Source organism: Typopeltis vanoorti, chromosome 4, assembly GCF_054136105.1.
Source record: "Typopeltis vanoorti isolate ZY-2024b chromosome 4, IOZ_Tvanoo_1.0, whole genome shotgun sequence".
NCBI lineage: Eukaryota > Metazoa > Arthropoda > Arachnida > Uropygi > Thelyphonidae > Typopeltis > Typopeltis vanoorti.
The window spans coordinates 106,549,481-106,572,082 of record NC_143552.1 but is presented as its reverse complement, the minus strand read 5'-3'; the positions used below and the strand labels follow the sequence as shown (position 1 = coordinate 106,572,082).

General features: G+C 34.7%; 1 protein-coding gene across 3 annotated transcripts in view; it reads right to left on the bottom strand.

The window, feature by feature from the left end:
* LOC150107578 (F-box only protein 42-like) overlaps window positions 1–22,602 on the bottom strand; it is a 190,802-nt gene that overhangs the window by 62,155 nt on the left and 106,045 nt on the right. For all 3 annotated transcript variants that reach the window (XM_090391401.1, XM_090391402.1, XM_090391403.1), the window contains exon 7: window positions 16,025–16,150. In XM_090391401.1, the coding sequence (XP_090247527.1) occupies window positions 16,025–16,150 (126 nt within the window). The remainder of the gene's footprint in view (window positions 1–16,024; window positions 16,151–22,602) is intronic.

The following is a 22,602-nucleotide window of genomic DNA, read 5'->3' as shown; positions in this document are numbered from 1 at the left end:
ATATTGGAAAAAACATACAGGTATCCCTCAATTAACGCGGTTAATTAATCCCTCGATGTTACCACGTATATCAAAATCGCGTTAATCAAATCTAATAATCAATGGCAAAAATTACAATTTGTCCATGATCGATTACTGTATTAATAATTTGTTTTATATGGTACTCTTTTAGAAAAGATAAAAAATGAATGCAAAGTAAATGTTTAATAAATACTTGTAACTACATTATTTACTGCAATTTTTTTATCAAAAGAAGTTATCAAGAGTTGTTTGAACAGTTTTAGTTTTTTTCTTATCGGCATAAATTCTACAATAATAAGCAAAATGACTCTCCAGACCCCGGCAAACAAGCAATAAAACAAAGAAAAAAACACTGCAAATATAATACATGATGGTACAAATTAAGTGGATATTGAATCCAACATTATTTCATAGCCGAATATAGAAACTACAAGAGTTTCGTGCCGAATATATAAAAACTAAAAGTTTTGGTGGATACAAGCATAAGCAACCTTATGGGCAACTCGTAGTAAAGGTGGGGTAAGCTCCAGATCACTTTTCTTAGCATTTTCCATAATGTAAAGCACATCCCCTAGAGGACATGTATGATAAATAAGCTTTCTATTTCAGTAATTTTTAGCTCTCTATTTCAGTAATACATGATGGTTTATTTATTTTCAGTTACAATCTAGAAATTATTGAGCAAAGAAAAAAAACAACAACTAAACCATACTATAATGACATCGGAGGTCGCGGTATCTCTCAGATACAACTTACTGTCAAATATCACAAACCGTTACATAACATATGCTAAACCAAACTGACAGCAAAAAACAGTGCAGAATATCACTCATAACATATGAATGTACAGCTACTCATGACCTCCGAGCTATACACTAAATTGTGTAAGAATTTTTATATTAAATATTTTGCATGTATCTTTCAGTTCAGCTGCGAGCTCCGCAGGGTTAAAGGCACGTTAATCAAAACTCTTGCCACATATATCAAGGGATTGCCACAATTAATTTCGCTGCATTAATCAAATCCCGCATTAAGCAAGGGATACCTTTACTTCAAAAGAAATGGAAATGCAATGAGACACATTGCAAGATTCAAGGACAATAGATGGACAAAAGTTTTACTAGAGTGGCAGCCATATGAAAGTAAAGAATCAATTGGAAAACCTGAAAGAGGATGATCAGATGATATAAGAAAAACAATTGGAACTCTTTGGCACCAAGAAGCTTAGGATAGAAACAGCTGGAGATAATTTGGAGACACCTATGGCCAGAAGTGGCCATAAAAAGATTAAAAGAAGATGAAGACTTCAAAGCTAAAAATGTTGCAAAAATGTGTTGAAATATGTGAACAAAGACCTTTATATACCCAATTACTCCATCTGTTTTTACCTTCAGCACAAACCGGCACAATCTCATTGTTTGTTGTCGATTTTTGAGAACTTTAACCATTAAAAGTTAACTTAGCTTACATTAGATAAATATTTTCAATTCTATACTTAAATGGCTTCTTCAGAAATTATTTCAATGTCCTAAATTTATAAGGAAATTTCATTTCTATTGTAACATTTTATTATGTGTCTTGAAGTTAGTCAATAAAATTAAACTAATTCAGGTGATAATAGATACGTGATACTCTTTCAATGGTGTGTGCAGTCTGACTGATGTGGAACATGCACACTAATATGCTTTATCATGCTTAATACAAAGTTCTGCTTATTATTTCATCACCATGGTGGACAAAGAAAACTACTTACCTTGCTTCTGATAATGCAAAATTAGGTAGAGTAATAGTTAATCAAGGCGATGTGGAGAGCTTACAGGAAGATTCAAATAGGCCATCAGTATGGGCAAAAGTTAATGGGTGTCAGTTTAATGTCGAGAAATTTAAAGTTATGCATTTTGGGAAAAATAGATTACAAGCTGTGTATACATTGATGGCACTGATCCAGGAAAGAGATGAAGCTAGAGATTTAGGGGACGTGGTACACAGAGAGTTAAACTTTAGAGGACATATTGCTAAGGTAGCCCATAAGATTACTTGCTAATGAATAACACATTAACAAGTAGAGAAAAATAAGTTGTAATTCCTCTTTATAAGGCCTTAATATGCCCACATCTGGATTACTGTCCTCGAGTCTAGTCCCCCTGGGTTTTTTGGGGATAAGGAAGTAGTGGAGAGCATTTGAAGGAGAGTGGTCAAGATGGTGAGTGGCCTGTGGAATGTTCCCTATAAGGATAGATTGAAGGTGTGTGGATTGCAGGAAGTTGGTTGATAGGAGAAAAAGAGGGGATATGATAGAAACAATTAAGTTGCTTAAAGGATTTTATAGGATAGATGCAAGGGAAATGTTTCAGCACTTGGCTAGAGGGACTAGAACAAGGGGTCATCCCTGGAAGTTGAATAAAGATGTGGTAAGTAGGGATTTCAGGGCTAGATTTTTTGCTTGGAGAGTGGTGAATGAGTGGAATGGGTTGCCAGTCATTTCTGTTAATGGGTTCAAGGAGAGGTATAACAGATTGTGTGGACAGATTGGGTTTCCTGCGATGGGTCTTCAGACTCCATGGAGATGCCCGTATAATAATAATAAAATAATTGATGAAATATTTCCAGCTAATTCTCATTTTTGCTTTCTTTCATAGTTACATAGTGATCAGCATTTATTCTAATAAATTATGGAGACAACGATCATGTTATAGTAAAAATTCAATTTGGTTTATATCATTAAACCAAAATAATGACCCAATGTTTCGAACTTCATATCAAGGTCAAGAATACACACACACATACACACCGGATGTTTCAGAATGCCACTTCAAAAGGTGCTCCAAGTTGTGACCACCAACTTCACAGCATGCATTACACCTGGTGCACTCTTTCAAAAATCCTTGGCACAGTTTGGATCTTGCTCTGCTGCAGTCGTTACCCTTGCCAACAAATCTTCTTCTGACTCCAGACAAAAAAAGTCCAATGGGGTTAAGTCTGGAAACATGCAGGCCATCTTTGGGGGACAATGGATAGGCAGAGATGGCATGGCCTTCACATCCAGTGCAGGTCATGCATAGTATGACATTCACAGGGCATGCAGGCCATGCCACCTCTGCCAATCCATGGCCTGCACATCAAACATTTGGTGGAGATCATGTCGGATGTCAAGTGAAAAGTGTGGTGGTGGTGGTGGTGGTGGTGCACTGTTGTGTTGAAACCACGTTGCCCATGCAATGGCACATCTTTCAACAACCGTGGCAATGTTTCTTCCATCTCAACCGTTCAAGTGGGATGGAAGATTCGGTCCAATCAACTCATCATCAATGACCTGCCCACATGTTGATGGAAACTTATTCTGAAATCCATAGTCAGTGATGTGAGGGTTGTCCCTGGACCAAATGTGGCTGTTTGGCAGTTCCACATGCCTTCCCTACTGAATACAGCTTCATTGATGAAGAGAACTAGTTCTGGAAATTAAGGCTCCTCTATAAATGGTGACTGAACCACCTACAGACCCAACCCATGGTGCAAAATCGGTTGGACCCAGTTTCTGATACCAGAAGAGGTGGAGTTGATTGGTATACAGAGCCTGCCAGGTGCTGGAGTGAGGAACACCCATGGCATGTGCATTGCTATGGATACTCACAGAAAGGTTCTCCTCAACCTGACAAAGCATCTCATCATTTTTGTCAGATCTGGGGGTACGGTGAGTCCTTGGAGCTCCACAGTCACACCTGCTGAAATTGAAGGAACTTGTTTCCTGCAATGGCTGATTTGCATTGGCAAACAGGATGTGCGATGGAGTTGGATAATGTTGGAATCGCTGTGCATACAACCAACAGGCAGTTTCTCCCATTATATTGAGCTTCACCATACATGTCAGCACAGACCTGGAAACGTTTTCAACCTGTACTATTGCAATTGCAACGCTGCATTTGGGGGACATGGGTTGCTAATCAATATCTGATCTACCCTGACCCCCTCTCCTACATACCCTAAGTTTGTAATGGGTATTCTCAAACACCCTGTGTGGGGGGGGGGGGTCGACAAATTATGCAAAATCCTACTTGCTGCAAAAAAAAAAAAAAGAGAGAATGTACTCACCTAAGATCTCTCTCCCTCCCCATTTTTAATACGTCCCAATAAATTTGGAGAATAGTGTGAAAACCATCCAAGAAGACGAGGTCAATAAATAATAATAATAGGAAGAACAAAACTGATTTTTTGGGGAAATATAATTCGTTACATTAATTTTTGCTACTAGAATGGCAATTTATATTACACATACTGTTTAAAAAGTTTTTTTTTTATTAAATAAAAAGTATTCAACATGACAGTGTACCAGTCTACTATGAGCCAAGTCACATGTTGGCCATCATGCAACCAAGGATCCTAATTCTGACTGGTATGCTGCTTACGCTACAGCAGCTGCCTTTCCACGCTCTTTTAGTTATATTTGCAGGAGGTAGTTTCACCTGTTGATACCATTCTGTGCAACCACTTCCTGCAAAAAGAACTAAAGGAACATAGAAAGTGGATGATTATGAGCAGAGTGAAGTCTCATAGAGGCTAATCAAAAAAAAAAGTAATCAATTCACTTTTTTATTTGGCCACAAGCAATGACAAAAGCATCCCAACTATTCAAGATGGAGGTAGCTGACGCACAGTCATATCCTTTTCACAACTCTTGTACTCAAGTACACTATGCTTGTATATGGTGGTGCTACAAGGCATAATGCATTACACTACAGTGGACTGGGCATGTTCCATTCTGGATGAGGTTATATAATTCAGTGTCAGTGTATGCTCTGACATTTGAGACAAAGAGTTAAGGTTCAGTGTTTGATGAAGCCAACATAACAAAAAAAAAAAAAAAAAAAAAAAAAAATCATTTATTGTTGTTGCATGTGGTCTCATCATTAAAAAACATTAGTTTAAGAATGGATTCATGCATTTACATTTAATGGAATTGAATCTTAACTTCAATTCCATTAAATGTAAACATGACATGCAACTCTCACCTTTTAAAACAGGCTCATTCCTTATTAACACGTCCATTGCCAAGCTGAAAATTGGAATTTCGTGTGGTGGCCAAATTTTTTTTATTTAGTTTTTATTGTGCTCAAAATAAGTTAATATATTATTTATATGCTTTTATTACTATGTACATAGGATTTATGTACTCTAAATATCTATTATGCGATATCGCATGATATGTAATTCGGTCAAATAAGTTATATATTTTACAAATAAAAAACATTTAAACATAATAATTATAACTTTAATTATCAGTCTTTTATAATCACATAGAATTTTTAAAAATAACATACAAATAGAAAAAAATAATTATCAAAAATCAACATTTATAGGGAACTTACTAAAAAAAAAAAAAAACAATACTCAAAATAAATAAAAACCAAACTTCAAGCACACTAAATCAACGAATAACTAAAAAAAATCGTCGTGTCGTCGCCTTGTCCGAACGCCGCCACTGTGCACACTGGCTAACATAAACAATAGACAATGGCTGGCGACCATCCCCACTCCACGAAAGTCGATCCCTTCCCTAGTGGCCAATATAAATATTACGCGCTGTTTCACTGTGGCCGCTATACTATTCCGCTTAGAAACATGATAGTGATGTCCACGCGATAACGCGTGATCGGCCGCGCAGTGAGAACTCGTATCACACGATATTGCGTGGCTGGCAATGAACGTTGCGGCCAGCGACATCCACGCGATAATGCATGATCGGCCACCCAGTGAGAACTTGCATCAAGGGATATCGCGTGATTGGCAATGAACATGTTGAAAAAAAAACTGGTTTTCTTATATCTAATAAACATGAGCAAAATTATTCTTGTAATCAGATAATATTAACAGAAAACAAAACATTTATTTAACCAATATAAAAATAACATTTCAGTACTTTTAACAATATCACTTTTCTTCTCAAGACGCTGATACACATCAAGCAACAAAAAAGCAAACCTTTTTTACAAATTCAAGAAAATCAAGAATCACACAACTAGTTATTAAGTTCATCAGCCTTTCTTTCCAAACTAAGGTAATTTACAAAAAAGCTTAGATGCTAAAAATTAGCTTCTTTTACACTATCCCAAAATACCATAAACACACTTGTATAGATATCACAGAATACATATTTTCATATAACATGATTACAAGTTCTTTCACCACTTTCTTCTTTTCAATGCAATGATCACAGATAATGATAACATGTTTCATAAGCATATGTGTATAGTGATACGACACAATATCACAACAATCAAACCTCAAGCTATTTAGATGAGATCTAAAATACTAAATTTCAGTAAATTCCATTCGATCACAGAAGAAGAATTATCATCATCGATTGAAGTGTTTTGCAAATTTTGCTAATAGGCTCAAGTGTAGTAAGGAGAAGGCATGCATATGATCAATTATACAGCAGCGAACAAATTAATCTGAACACACATTTTAAAGAAAAATTTTAATTTTGCAAGAAAGTACAAAATTAAACTCCAACTTTACCTAATAATTTATGTGCTTCTCTGTTCCTAATAAGTTCATTAATTCACTTAGGCATGGACTCGACCAATGTAGAACATGTTTTTCTTAATTCTGCATCTTGAAACCACACTTATATAATGGATTGTATTAAGTTATCCTTTGTATCACAATTTAATTTTCCAAGTCTTTTTTTTACTACGGCCCACAAATTTTCTATTGGATTAATGTCAGAACAGTTATCTACCAGTAAAGCAATTGGATGTTGTGATTTTTGAGTAACTCTTTTGCTTTTTTGAAGTGCAGCATGGAGTGAGATCTGTTGGAAGATGAGTTCATTGTCTTTCTAGATCTGTGAGACCACTCTTTTCTTCAATATTTTTATGTATTGGTCACTTTTCATCATACCATCAACAGGCACAAGTGATCCTGGACCGTCATGCGTAAAACAACCCCAGAACATCTTTTTAGCTCAGTGTTTAGGAGCTTGTTGAAGGTGGTGAGAGAACTCTTCTCAGTCGCTGATTTGTGAACATGGGATACTCGCTCTCCTTGGACAAAGAAATGGCTGTCATCTAAGAATATGAAATTCTTCCACTTCTCAACAGTCCAATCTTTGTACACTTTTGCCCACTGGATCCTTTTTTTCTGTACAGCCTTTGTCAACAGTCATTTATTTTTTTGGTCTGTGGTCAGTTCCTGCTTCCAACAATCTTCAACAGACTGTCATGTCAGAAACATTATTCACATTTAAGCTCACAGCAGACAATCTTGCATTCATTTTGCTTTTCCTAATCTTAAGTGTAGTTTTCTTTTTTGCCCACATTTTCCTTTTCTGTCAGGAGAAAAGGTACCTATCTTCCTAAAACTCTTTAAAATCGCATTAACCAACACAACACTCATTGGTAATTGGTCTTTGAGTCATGGATGTATGCTGAGAAAAAGTACATATTTTTGCATGCTTCCTTGGAGATGTATCCATTTTATAGCTACACAAAATTAATAAAACACAAGGAATGCCAACTTGTTTACACTATTAAAAATGCACAAAACTATTAATAAACATTGTAGAAACAGTTAAAAGACACACACAGCACTCAATCAATATAGTGAACTAAACCCAAAATCAAAAATAGTAAACTGAAACCAAAAACTTGACAAAAATTCAGCTTGTTCAAATTAATTTGTTCACTACTATACAATCAGGTTAGCACATTCTGTAATTGTTAACATATGTTGTAGTTTAAAACTGGCTGACTGTTGACATTTCCGTCACTTTTTGTAAGAACAATCCTGTCTGTAATTCAATTCAAAGTCACGTTGAAGGGAATAAATGTTTTGAAATTAGCAAAAGGATTCCATCTGATAGTAGTAATCATCCTGCAATGCAGGATGGAATGTAGTGAATTTGGCATTTTGGGATTTCTAAAATTCATCTGGCAGTTTCAATTTCAATTGACCATTTAGAGTGGCAAAATAAAATTATGGCTGCAGTATATAAGCCTGAAAGGTCCTACACAAAAGTGATTTTTTTTATAGGATGACTGTACAAAGAAAGCTGTGAAACCATTCTTCATTTCCCCAATCTGAATAGAAATAATGGACTGAAGTAATTTCCATTATGAAAAATTATTATTCTTCATAATAGTCAATAGTTCTTTTTTTCATAGTTCAGTTTAAAAAATGTTAAAAAGCATTTGAGACTGTGCCTCTTGTCATTTACATGTAGTTCACACATTGTCATTGTCGAATCTTTATTCCATTACTTGTGCTTGTTTAATTTTAATTTTATACTGACAATGCCCTTGGTACTTGTCAAAAAAAATTAAAAAATTCTATGAAATAAAATTCTCATGTAAGTAACAAGAGGCACAGTCTCAAATGCTTTTTAACATTTTTTAAACTGAACTATGAAAAAAAGAACTATTGACTATTATGAAGAATAATAATTTTTAATAATGGAAATTACTTCAGTCCATTATTTCTATTCAGATTGATTGTTAATTAATGTGTTTAATATATTTCCTGTCCTTATCACTCTCCCAATTTACATAATCTCTGACCTCTTTGATTATTTATCTCTAAAACTTGATATTCAATAGTTCAAAAACAAAAGTCTGAAACAACTATTAGGCAAGTGAAATGTTACAATCAAAAGCACTAATCAAAGGCAATTTCAATGTAGAAGATTGTATTGTCATTAGCTCTCTAAGCCAATTTCAAAACTTTTAAAATAAAAATAAAAAACTTTAAACTTTAAAAATATTTGGCTCTGAAAAATAATAAATTTTTAATATCATTTTCATAGAATGATCTTTTAATTTCCTAGTCATGTTGGGAAGTTAATTTGTATAGTGGTTAACTGAGAGATTCTGGTATTTGAGCATCAGACAAATGATAGATCAGTGTATCTAATAATATGACTAAAATTAACTCACATGAACCACAGTAGTAGGTTTTTTATTACGTAAATATTTCGTCCTAGGTATCTATTTCGTCCCTAAAGTATGGGAAATTGTCATACAAAACTGTGTAAAAATAGCTGTAATTTAATTTTAATTAAATTAAATTAATTTAATTCAATTTAATCTAATTTAATTTCAGGCCACAATGCACCACTGCACGCAATCTGGATTCCATTGTACATACGCACCCTATCTTTTGTGTCATTCCTAGTATTGTTCTACTGTACTGATGATGTCCTAAGATACCTAGGACGAAATATTTACGTAATAAAAAAACCTACTACTGTGGTTCATGTGTGTTAATTTTAGTCATGAATTCTCCACAAGGTTTCTCTATATAATCAATATCTAATTATATGGAATTCCCATCTTCCTTTGCATGATAGGCTCAATGCCCTGTCACAGCCAAGTAACTTGATTTGTTTGAAACCTGCAATGCTCTGATGGGGCAGTATGCATGCTATAATATGGTAGTCAATTGTGTATATTCTTTTGGCTGGTATATCTATTTTCCAGGATGAAAAAGCCAAGTTGGGGAAAAAACACTGACAACTCTTGTGAGACTGGATATCTCACCTTCAATAGAAAACTCTGATAAAGGTGCTCCTGCCCTGGTTGGAATTCAGATCCAGATCATTCCACCCAAAGGGTATCTTCAAAACTGAGTTAAGGGGGCTCCTAATATGGAATTTTATGTATTTGGTTTTCACTTTCCATGTTGTTTTCCCTACTCATATAATTTTTTGTGTTTGTTTTAAAAATGTCACCTAAATATCACCAACATCCTGATCTTCAATATTATTTAGGTATATCTTAATCACCATCATCAAATTCTTAACATGTACCCTCAGGGAGTGTACAGTATATTATGATGGTACTACATGAAATGTTACACCATTACTAACTTCCGATCAAAAATTTTCCTCCAAATTAATCTGTTACCTGTCAAGACTCCAATATTATCAGATCTTATTTTTCTATCTTCTAATCTTTTTACTGTATCAATCTACCCAAAGCTTGGTCTTTTTTCTGCCAGCCTGGCAAAGAACACTTGTTTTGCTAATTGTTCCTCCCTCTATTATTAAAGTGACTGTACCACCTGAGATTAGCATTTCTAACACACTCCTGAATGCTAACAATGTCAAGTTCTTTCCTAATATCCTCATTTTTAATATGATATTGCCAGTGATGTCATCTGTTCACCATACTCTCTCTCTTAGAACTCTCATACCTATGGTCTCCAGACTTTAATCAAGTGTTTTATTTCTAACCCAGCTCTCAGATCCATAAGTTAAAATGGGTTTGAACACTATATATAGCATACATTGAACTTGGATACAGTAAATTTAGTGTTTTGACTAATTTCTCACTTATTCCATATAAATTTATTCAGTTGATTTCCTACCAGCTATGCTAATTCTGTTGTTTCCATATTTAATTTGCCATCTTCACTAAAAATTGTGCCTAAGTGAAATGTTTTACTTGTTCCACAGGTTTTCCACTCAGGATGTAGTTAATATTTTCAATGTTTCTGCCTATTTTCACTGTATTTTTATTTCTGATTTTCATACCAAATTTATCAAAACTGTTATTCAATTCACTCAGGGAATTGACCATAATTGGATCTAGTGATCTGTATCCATGGCATGGTCTGCCACCTTGGAATGGCTAGAGTGCAGATGACAGACATAATATCAATCTAGAAGAAAACTGAAACTAACAGTTCTTCCAATTTGTCCAAAATATGTAAGTTTATATGAGCAAGGGGCACTGTAGATACCAGGATGATCTAGATGACAGAGAGAATCTTTTGGTGAGTGGATAAGGGTAGTTAATTTTTGGTATGGCTTAAAAGGATGGCTGTATATGTTATACCTTTAAAGAATGCATGTAGGTAGTTTTTTCTATGGCACCCTGGAAGCAAGAGAATAGCAATGGATTTTTTTGTATTCTGAATTGGGGGGGGGGGGATTTCAGAATGAGTAGAGAACTCTATTGTGAATATAATATATAAATGTGACATTTCAGTGTAGAAGGCTAGCATGATCCAAGCAGATGGTTGGCTCTATTTGCTAAGGTTTTCATAACACAGTACTACTGGGAGTGGTGGTATGATAGATAATGGATGTGCCATCCAGTGCTTCTTTTTTGTAGACTTTTTTTAAATGAGCGAGTTCCAAATTTCTGAGATTAAGTATGGGCAATGGACATTTACATCATTAATGTTAGTTTTAATTGTCAAGGTTTCAAATATACATAATTTTATTTAATTATCTTGGAAATCAAGTATAGCAACTTTTTTTTTTCAATTTGTGAGACATATTATTCTTTCAAATTTGAATTATAAATTAATAAATAATGCATGTACAGCCATTGGTAACAAAACAGATAGCTGCATTAACACATCACATAATACATAAAAGCTTAGCTTTTATTTAAATATGTAGCATGTGGCAAACAGACAAAGGAAAAGAAAGAAAGAATCTATTAATGACTTTCTTGAAAAACTGGGTGTTATATTCATTGGTAAGAACAATATAGGAATGGCATTCCTAACATCAGAGATATATAAGTTTAAGTAAGGAAATACCATGAGTAGACATATTACTTACTATTATAATAATGGAATTAACTCACATAAAATATTCTTTATTCGTAGAATTTTTGCCTGAGTATCACAGGCATCATCAGTACAGGTACAAAGGCTAATTAAACAATAACTGAATTTCCTAAATTTAAATTTAGGAAATTCTATAAATTAAATTCTATAAATCAGCAAATCTTTCCTAACTTGTTATTGTATACACACACACACACACACACACACATATATATATATATATATATATATATGTGTGTGTGTGTGTGTATACAATTACATTTAATAATTATATAAATAAATTTAGGAAATTTAACCTTAACCACTTAGGTTGCGCTTTGTGAATATAACAGTTATTGTTTAATTAGCCTTTGCACCTCCATGATGATGCTTGTGATAATCAGGTGAAAATTCTACAAATAAAGAATATTTTATATGAGTTAATTCCGTTATTATAATAGTAAGTAATCAGAGATATATGGAATGCAACAAAATGATGACAAGTTTGTTCAATGAATTTGGAGTTGAAATGTGTACAAATGTCAAGAAGATGGACATATTCTTAAATGATTAGAGGAAAGTAAAGAAATGGCAATAATCAGTTAAATGGAGTAATGTCCAAGAAAGTACCTATATGTTTAAAAAGGTTTGCTCTGGTTTATTTTAATTAATTTTTATTATTGTTTTTTTTTCACCAGAGGTCAGGCTAGTGTAAACAATTAAGAGAACAGTAAGATTTATCTTACTTTTCTGTAGTATCATGTAGCTTGTGTCTTGTTCATATGTATATTTTCTTGATGATGTCCCTGATATAGAGGTTAAAACAATGTTGTTTTTTTTTAATTGTAAGTAAAGCAATTACTCTAGTATGTGTTTTTGTGTCCATAAATTCTACACAATGAATGCTGATGACTTTGTAACCTTGAAAGAAAGTACACAATAATTAGTTTAATGTCTCATGCAAGCAAGATTCTATTAAAGATCACTATAAATAGGATTGAGGCTAATGTCAAGGAAGAGATGCCTGAGGAACAAACAGGTTTCAAGAAAGGTAAGAACACTAAAGATCATATCTTCAGATAGATCATTGAGAAGTATAGAGAGTTTGGACTTCCTTTGGTAAGTTGCTTCATGGACTATACCAAAGTTTTTGATTGTCTTTTGCATATCAAATTGTGGGAGGTATTAAAATAATACTCAACATATTATTGGGTGGTTGATAGCTATCTTGTACAGTGAGCAAGAAGCCATAGTACAAATGCACTACAAGTTTACAAAACTTTTGGGGTAAGAGCCACATAAAAAGAACAGGAGTTGGATTAATTGACTGGTTTTAGGTAGGAAGGGAAGTTCAGCAGAGATGCCTACTTTCTCTCATACCTATTCTTGAAGATATGTGTATGCTGAGTGAGCTTAAGACAGGAATTAGGATAGGTGATAAATGGATCAGCAATCTGAGGTATGTTGATGATACAGTACTCCTTTGTAATGAACAGAAAAGAACTAGACAATTCCTTGACAGAGTTAATGAGATCAACAAGAACAGAGGACTTAACCTCAATAGCAAGAGCAAGACAAAGATTATGGTTCTTTGAGAAGCTTTCAGTATTAAGACCATATTATAATGTAGAGTTTAATAAAAAAATAATAAGTAATTATAATCCTACAAGTTTTGTAATTTGTCAGACTTATATCATCAGGGGTACTAGTACAAAAAAGTTTTACACAATAAAAACTATAAACAATTAATTGCACCCATTAGATGTTATTATAACTTCACAACTAGTACATACAATTAAGAAAAAAGAATAAAGATGTTAAATTCATTACTGTGTGTGTGTGTATATATGTGTGTTGGAACACTGCTAGTTGTTGCTGTCACATTCTGTAGCATCACACGTCATATCCTAGGTCTGTGGCAGTTAGATTTTTAATGAAAGCAGACTTGGTGTAAAATTAAACCTTGATTTTTGTTACATTGTGTGGAGATCCTAAGCATTTGTGAGGATTCCTTGAACTTTCTTGTAAAACAATTATGATCAATATATGGCATTTTGTTATTTGCCAAACTACTTGATGGCTAGTGGTAATTGTGTGGAATGTTAATACGCTGTCTTCTTTTTTCGATGTCTTTTACGTGGTTTGGTCTTGTGAATCTCTCCTGACCCTCCTGTCTAACCTAAATATAGACCAAAACAAGTGTACCTTAATGGAGAAATATTTGAAGTTAGCAAATTTGAGTACCTGAACCCATCATCAATGTGAAGAATTGCTGTTCAGAAGTCCCAAGATGATCAGGAATGGCTAGAACAACAGTCAGGGACAAGAACAATTCGTCTAAAATCTGTAAGGGCAGATCTATCACTATAGAAACAATGCTGAGGATTCTGAATACACCAAGTGACTTATGGATGTGACACTTAGAACCTAAAGAAGTCTGAGAGGAAAAGGATAGCTGCTTTTGAGATGTGGCATCACAACGTAGACAAATGGATGAGTGCTAGAAAGGATTGGTAGCACTTTAAGATTCCTTTAGGGGTCTTAAAGTGCTAACCAATATTTCTGTCAGTACAAAAGGGTACTGACAGAAAAAAGCTGATATACTTTCAACATACAGAAAGAATAGGAGGAGGACTTCTCTAAACAGTAATAGAAGGTAAAGTTCCATGAAAAAGAATAAGCAGTAGACACTCAATGGGATGGATGGATAGATGGCATGTGTCTGGAGTGACTGGTCATTGGAGAGTTGAAGTCTTAGTAAAAGTCTACAACAGGACCAGGACCACCTGCAAGGGTTCATGTGGCATAATACTGAGGAGCAGAGTGACTGTACAGCATCTGATGACGTCCAATGAAGCTATGGGCAGAAGAATGGATATTCATCTTACTGAAGACCAGAATGGATGAATATTCTTGCCAAAGTCTTTGCATGTTTTGATTAGCTATTTTTACATATAGCTTAACTTTCTTATGTTTTTCTGTCTTTTCTCAAGGTACATGCTGATTTATTGGTTCTAACCTTTGAATATACTTTCTTCTTTTTCAAGACAGCCTCTAACTTCCTGAGTCGACTGAAGTTTGGATTTGCAAACCAATTTACCACATGCCTCCCTGAATAATTTAATAACCTTTCCTTCAGACTGCATCACCAAGTCTCCAAGGTTTGGTTCTTGTTTTCAGATGCTTTCATTTTTTTCCTGAATAATATTTGTATGTTAAGTGTCAAGTTCACCTCTGAAAAGTGTTCAACTTTCATTCTTTTTTAAAACTTTCTTGATTGCCTAGTTGGTTAAGGTCTTCAAATAACAGGTTGTCGGTTCAAATCTTTCTTTGAGAGGATTTGTAGTTCCTCATGATGAGTTTCAATTCCCAATGTGAGATTGATACCCTGCTTATTGAAGGCCTGGAGTGGCTTGAAAAGTTCCACATTTGGTCTTCTCTAGAGCAGAGTTTCTGGATTATGTAAAAAATAAACAAAAATACATAAAATATGAAATAAATAAAAAATAGGAAAAATATTGCCCCCTCCTTTGCAAAAAAAAAAAAAAACCTACACGCTAATATATTATAGGTTTACAATCTTGGGTGAGAGTTATATAAAAACATTTTTCTTTTCAATGTGGTATTCAATTTTGTTCTGAATGAAACTAAATAGTGATCACTATCAATAATAACATAGCTAATGAGGCTTTTCTGATTTCTTATGCCTTCTTTTCATGTGAATTTGTGCACATTTTTATATTGAAACATGGTATTGGTAATGACTAGTTCATGTCCTAAATAGGAATCCAACAGATACTCACGATTATTATTGGATTTGCTCTTTTCTCCAAACATTTCTATATATCTGGTATTTGTTTCCTAATCTGCTGTTTAGATCTCCAACGAAGATAAGCTTTTCTTTGTCAGCTGCTTTCCTCTAACGATTTGAAAAATTCCACCATTTCATCCTTAATAGAATCTTCAGTGGGACCATAAGCACAACCCTGTTTAGATATTTGTTCCCGTCACTCTACTTGAAACTGCTACCATTCAAGAATATATCTTTGTGTTTAATGTTGAATAATATAGCTACTCCTTCCTTTTACTGATCACTATTTCCTGAATATATTATCTTGTAGTTATGCAGAAGACACTCTTTGGTTCAGTTACACTGTCTACATGTCATTTCTTTAATTCTTCTTCTTCTAATTCCTCATTTTCTGTTAGTGCTCATCTTGAATTTATGCTAGCATTGAGTTTGACTGTTCTTCCAGTAGCTGACTTTTCATAAAGTATAACTATATAATATAACATATTTTAATTAAACATAACAGACAAAAGAAAATAATACAAGTGGTGATTACCTACATTCAATTTGCTTATTAACAGAAAAATATCAATCATTACATGTAATGAAAAGTCATCATGCTGTATGATAGGAAAAAATCAGTATACGCTTGCTTACCTTGCATGCTGGATGAAATGCCAAATGAGGTGCAGCATTATCTTTGTCTCTAATAGACATTTCTTGCCATTCCCAGTGTATCTGTGGTTCATCTGTTATAGTCAACAGCCATATGTCATTGAAAAGCTGTAAGAAAGGAAAAATTTAGATCCCACAGAGGCAACAAGTAACAATAAAAAATAATAATAATAATATAATGGATTAACAGCTTATCCCAAGAAACTGACCATACAATGTGGCGTGTGATTTATGGAGTCTAATTAGTATAACAACAATAACACTGGTTTGCTCATTATCATAATGCTAATTATGGATATAAATCATATTGATCTTTTCTGGTCTCGTTATCCATCTAATATCCTCTTTTGAGGTCTACTTGGCATTCTCTTTCCAGTTGGTCTATATTTTATTATTTGTTTAGGATATCGGGTATTGGCCATTCAGTTTACATGTTCTGTCCAATTTTGTTTGCAATTGTTTAGTTTTCCTTCTATTGATTTTATTTTTAGTTCTTTTAAAATATCTTTGTTCTTTTTTGGTATAATAATGTGTATTTTGCAATTCTTCTCATGAATCCAAATTTTGCTGCCATATTTGTTGTTTGCTATAAATCAGAATTTAATACTCCATGAAAGAAATTGGTGCAGAAAAAATCACATATCTTACTCATAAAAATGTTTCTAACTTTTTTTGTTTTCTTTTAATATAAATCCAACCTATGATAGATTGAAAACCAACAGTACATTAGTATAAATACAATGGGTGGGCTAAGGGTGGTTGGTGGATAGTCTAGAAACCTTGCTCTAGAAAGCATATGTGGCATTTTTTTGAGCTGCTTCAGACCGTCAATAAACGGTGTAGTGATCTCACACCAGGTGATGAAATGTTCCACTTTAAGACATTCACAAACAACCAAGTCCATGGCTGGGATTCAAAGCATGTTTAGTGGTTGTATGCTAAACTTAGCAAACCTTGAGAAATGGAAGAAAAGTAAAAAGAGAGGAGATTAACTTTTTTTCACGGGTAAAGCAGGATTGAACAAACAGTATTTTTGGCAAGAAACAAGAAATCATGACAACCATGCATTTGTGTATATAGCTATTTCAGACTATTATAAAAAGGAAAAGAGAAAAATGAGAATTTTGATGAAAACTAATTGCAGTATGCCAGTTCTTCTCTTATATAACCCATAGCACAGTTTTTGGAGAATCAAGGCTTAGATATTAAATAAAGCACAAGAGTTTAAAGAATGGAGAATGAATGTTTCCATTCATTCTCCATAAAGAACTGTTTGGCATGATCAATGCAAATATTTAGAACAGAAGACCAAATACAATAATTCAAGGAAATGTGGGATAGAGATCATAAAGATTATCTTAACCAGGGATTACAAAGCCAGACAAACACATGGATGAGTGTTGGATGAATGTTTCTCCATGGGAGAAGAAATCAACACTGGATTGTGGTCTAAACTGCTTAGAGAACAAATATAAACATCTACAGTATACTTACAAGGATCACTATTGAGAAAGAAATCTGGTGAGCATGAAGAGTAGTTAGTTATTTGGTATTCTGGAAAACATAAACAATTTGTATAAGATAATGTGATAAATGCCTTGATATTTCTATCTGTTGGAAAAGGAAACACCTAATTAGAGTTGTGAACATTAAAATATCAAAGAAAGATGACTTCACTATTAAGAAAGTTGGAATGGAGAAAAAAAATCAAAAAGTTCAGAGGAGGAAGGGGGGTAGAAGAGTAACAGCAAATGAATCTGATATAGGTACAGAGATTTTTAGCCAAGAAAAGATCAAAAAGAGGAGATTCTAAATCAGAACACTGACATGATATACTACAGTGAACACATGCACAACACCTTTGAGACAAAAAAAAGTCAAAGTGTATAACAAGGAAAACTGTGATGAGCAGTAGTTGAAGCATAAATTTAAGTTACTGTCATGAAAACTGGTGTGGCATTGCAGACTGGAGACAGAAATGAACATCACTGAAGTTGAACTAAGATCATGTATATTTGTCAAACTAGTCTGGAAGGCTGTGGGAGGTTTATCTCCATGTAATCGTTGATTTTATAATTCTGTTGGAGTTATGCCTGGAGGGAGTGTTAGCATAATATACAGAGGGTAATGTTAAGATTATCATGCTTGGAAAGGATAACCTGTCCACACAGGTAGCCTTGACAATGCCCTCTGTCTGTAAAAAAATATCAAAAGTACACAAAAACACAAGAAAACTGACAAAATTTACTTTCCTTGCTGCACTTTGTTGTATTTGTTTACTATATTTATTGCTTTCCAATAACAACCACTTCTCATTCTAAATATGTAAGTCTCCCTTTTGATATTTCGTTATAAACTTTTGATATTTTATAACAATGTACCATTTCCCTTTTTTATGGAATGTTCCTTAATCAATCATTCTCAGTATCATGTTCACTGGTCACTACAATGTATCAAAACAGCATGACTCAATGATTTCAGAATCCCATTTCTACAGTTAGCTTAAAAAAAAATCTGATATCCTTTTCCATTCAAGATGAATTTCTAACCTGTATGACTCCTAACACACTATAAAAATCTCAAATCTTCCTCCTCCCACCTAAGATGCTGTTCTCACATTTGGGTGGGAATCAAAAAACCTCCCTAAAAATGCACCAGAAGAGGGCAGTGTAGTCTGCTTAACCACTTTCACAAACTCACTCCAATCACTTTCTCATAGACATTCTGTTTCTGCCTATTATGTCTTCTCTTTAGATATTTTCAAGGGGACTTACTGTTGAACCAAACTAATTGCCACCATTCTTCCACTTTCCTATAAGTCTATAAAAACATACAGCACCATTAACTGCATATGCATATTGAAATTTAGCTTTAAACATAATGAAACAACTTTTCATCCTCCTTCCCCAATGGTACATCTATTCCTAGAGGAAGAGAAACTTGTTCTATAAGTATGGAGTTAGACTGTGAAGGGATGTTGGTGGCAATTACGCATGTTTCAATGGATTTGGTAGCAGATCCCCTGTTGAATGGCATTGGCAGAATCCATGCTGGTGGTCATTTATTCATCCATCTATTCATTGGACATCAATAGATGCCGAATGGTCACTCAGATGCTCAGTGATGTGCCACGCAAGTCCTTGCCATGTGGTCTTGTTGTATGCTTATCTGGAGGCTTCAACTCTCTCTGCAGATCAGTCACTCCAGACATACCATCCATCCATCTCACGGACAGTCTACCCCTTCCTCCTTTCCAAGATCTTTACCGTCTATTACTGCTTTGAGAAATCCTCCTTCCCTCCTTTCAATATGTCTAAAGTATTTCAACTTTCTTCTGTCAATATCCTTAAGGAGCATTAAAGTTCCATTGATCCTTTCTAGTGCCCATCCGTTTGTCCACCTTTCAGTATATGATATCCTCAATGTGGTGTTATAGCCTTCAGTAACACCACACTTCAAAAGCAACTATACTTTTTCTATCAGACTTCTTCAGGTTCCACGTCTCACATCCGTAAGTTGCTGTTGGAAAAACAGCTGCATCCAAAATCCTCAACTTTGTTCATGTAGAGATAGATCCATCTTTCCAGATTTTAGACAAGTCTCTGACTGTTGTTTTAGCCATTCCTAATCTATACAAGGAAAACCCATTCTTTCCATTACTTCCCACAGTTTCACATGCTGAACACAGTCAAAAGCAGAGTAGTCTATGAAACACATTACCATAGTGAGTCTAAATTCTTTATACTTTTCTATGATCTCTGGTGCCATTACCTTTCCTAAAACTCGCTTGTTCCTCAGGCATTGCTGCTTCAACTTTGGCCTTAATTGGTCATTTAGTTGAGTACTTTCAAGGTAGTGTAGGAGCTGGCATTGATGATTCTCTCCATTACTTTGCAGAGGACTGAGATGATAGAGATTGGGCAGTAATCTGATGGTATAGATTTGTCACCATTTTAAGAAATAGGTTGTAGAGGGGCTAATTTCCACAATGTAGGATAGATGGCAGTAGAGTAAGAAAGTATAAAGATACAACATAAAAGGAGTCAGCTCTGAAGAGCAAATCTTCAGGACAATTGGAGGAATGCCTTCAGGGCTAGAGGATTTTTTGGTAACTAACTTAGAGGGAACTTTTCTGGTCACCTTCTGGTGAGAGGTAAATGGAGGCACTGAATACTGGGTGTCTGAAGTGGTTGGGAGACATTTACCAAAATCATCTATGCAGGTATTTGAGGAACACTATGATGTCAGATTAGCTTTTTCCATGGGTGACAATGCAACAGACCCATCTGGTAGGAGCTGTGTTGGGCAAAAGTTGTAGCCATTGTTTCTACTGATTCTCTAAATTAAAGCTTTGTAGTCATTTGTCACGATATTTGATTACTGAAATACTGGAACATTCGCGATAACATCTGCAATGGCTGTGTGAAGGATATACTGTTGCAGTTCCAGGAAGCTCAGTCTTACAAGTACCAGCTGAGCTGAGTTGTCTTATATGTCTTTCTACAAATCAACACCCCTTCCATCTTTCTATTGGCTCTCTATAATTAAAGCTTTGTAGTCATCTGAACATGATATTCGATTATTGAAATACTGGAACATTTGCGACAACGTCTACAATGGCTGTGTGAAGGATTTCATTACCATACATGCACTGATTGTGATCAGAGCTCTCTGTTGTTGTGATATTTGTGAAAGTATAGTCTGATTTTCAAAAACAGTAAGTAAAAATATATACAAGATTTTGTTCTGATATATCTATTTTAACATTTACATTTGTTTTAAAACATTTTGTACATTTTTATCAACGGGTGGCAAAAACTTTTCGCACAATGGCCTTACATGTCAGCAGAGGTACTTTTTTTTAATTTATTTATTCATATGAAGTTTCCTCCCTTTTTCTCCCCCGTCCCTATTGGGGCGAGTTGAGCCCCCTCATGGGGGGTTAAGTATTTATGACTGTAGATCCACGTGTGTTCACGAGGGCCGGTTTGCCTGCTTGCGGGATGAAAAACCCCAGATAAACTGGGGAGAAAAACCCTGCTATCCACGCCCAAGACCGACTAACTTGGCTATGGCTGAGGAAGATCCTTAAGCTCCTCACGTTGGCGACGGGAATCGAACCCAGGACACTCCTTCCCCAGGCATATGGTTGTGAAGCACAAAGCCATTAGGCTAACCGCGTGGGAGCAGAGGTACTGTATGATAGGTATGGTATGAATGATGGTTAGCATAGGTCTTCAATGATTCATCTATTAACTCCACGGAGACATCCATATAATAAGAGTAATAAATGTTTTTGAGGCTTGGCTTCTTGTTTTATCTCTCTTTTTCTTCTGCAACTCTACTTTTAGTTCTATCATATCTTCATTTGAGGATTCTTCTTCCTCGGCTTCCACTAACTGCTTACATCTTCATTGTTAACTTTCAACTCTTTAGCTACCAACACTCTCCTGTCACCAATCTCTTGTAAGGCATTATTTTTATTGAATCCTGCGAAAGTATGAACACACATTTTCAAATGCTTCTTCTAGACACCATTCATATATTCTGCTGTCACTTCACTCCATGCTGCATCCACATTTTTTCTATAATGCAAGACATTATATTTCTACTAAAATTCTGAGAGCTTCCTCACCTTTGTTAGGCAGTAACAGCCTGAACAAAAGCTGTTGGTAACAATAACACCCTGGTCTATAGGATGCAAGAGCAAAGCAGTATTTGGCAAACATGCTAATGGGATTGCTATCATAAATTGAAAAATAACTGTACACAAGGATTTCTTCACAAATTTTAAGATCAGGGAGCACAAACCAATTCCAAAGGAATAACTATGCTGTATCAGTGAGATCAGTCGAATTGTCCAGCACTGGCAAAAAAACACAAAGCCTTTTAATTATTCAAGCAGCTGCTCTTATGTTTTCTGATAATTCCAGTACTCTCTCAAACAACTCTACTGCAGTTGAGCTACATATTTTTCACTTTTTGCAGGATATCATTCTTTACCTCTGAACTATAATTCCCCAAGAGAGTTTAACCCATCACCTTCATCAACATTTCCTTTGCCATCTCAGCAATAGAAAATAGTTTCTCTTTTGAGCCAAAATGCGAGCTGTTTACAGCTATAATCATCAGCTCATTTGAAGAGAAAAAAAAAAACTGACTCAGGATGCTCTTCTGATCATGAAATTGTGATTTTAGATAAGCAATTTCACTGACATGACTACAGCTATCAACTGGAAATTTACTGTCTAATGTAAGATGCATTTCACAACAGTGCTTCTTCAAACTGTCTGCCTTATTCTCACTGAAGCTTTTGCAATAGAGACATAGTAGCTTTTGATTTTTTTTTTATAATTATTTTATATACAGTATTTCTTCTTGAAAATATTACTATAAATAAACACCAGAGGTAACTTCAAAAGAGTAAAAATACTGTCTGCAAAGTGTTTGACAGTTTGAGTATATTGTCGAGGTGGAGAATAGTGTAATCTTATAATCGATTGAACTGACTAAAAACGTGGTTCCTTCCCACCACCATTAAAGTATCAAATTTCATTAAA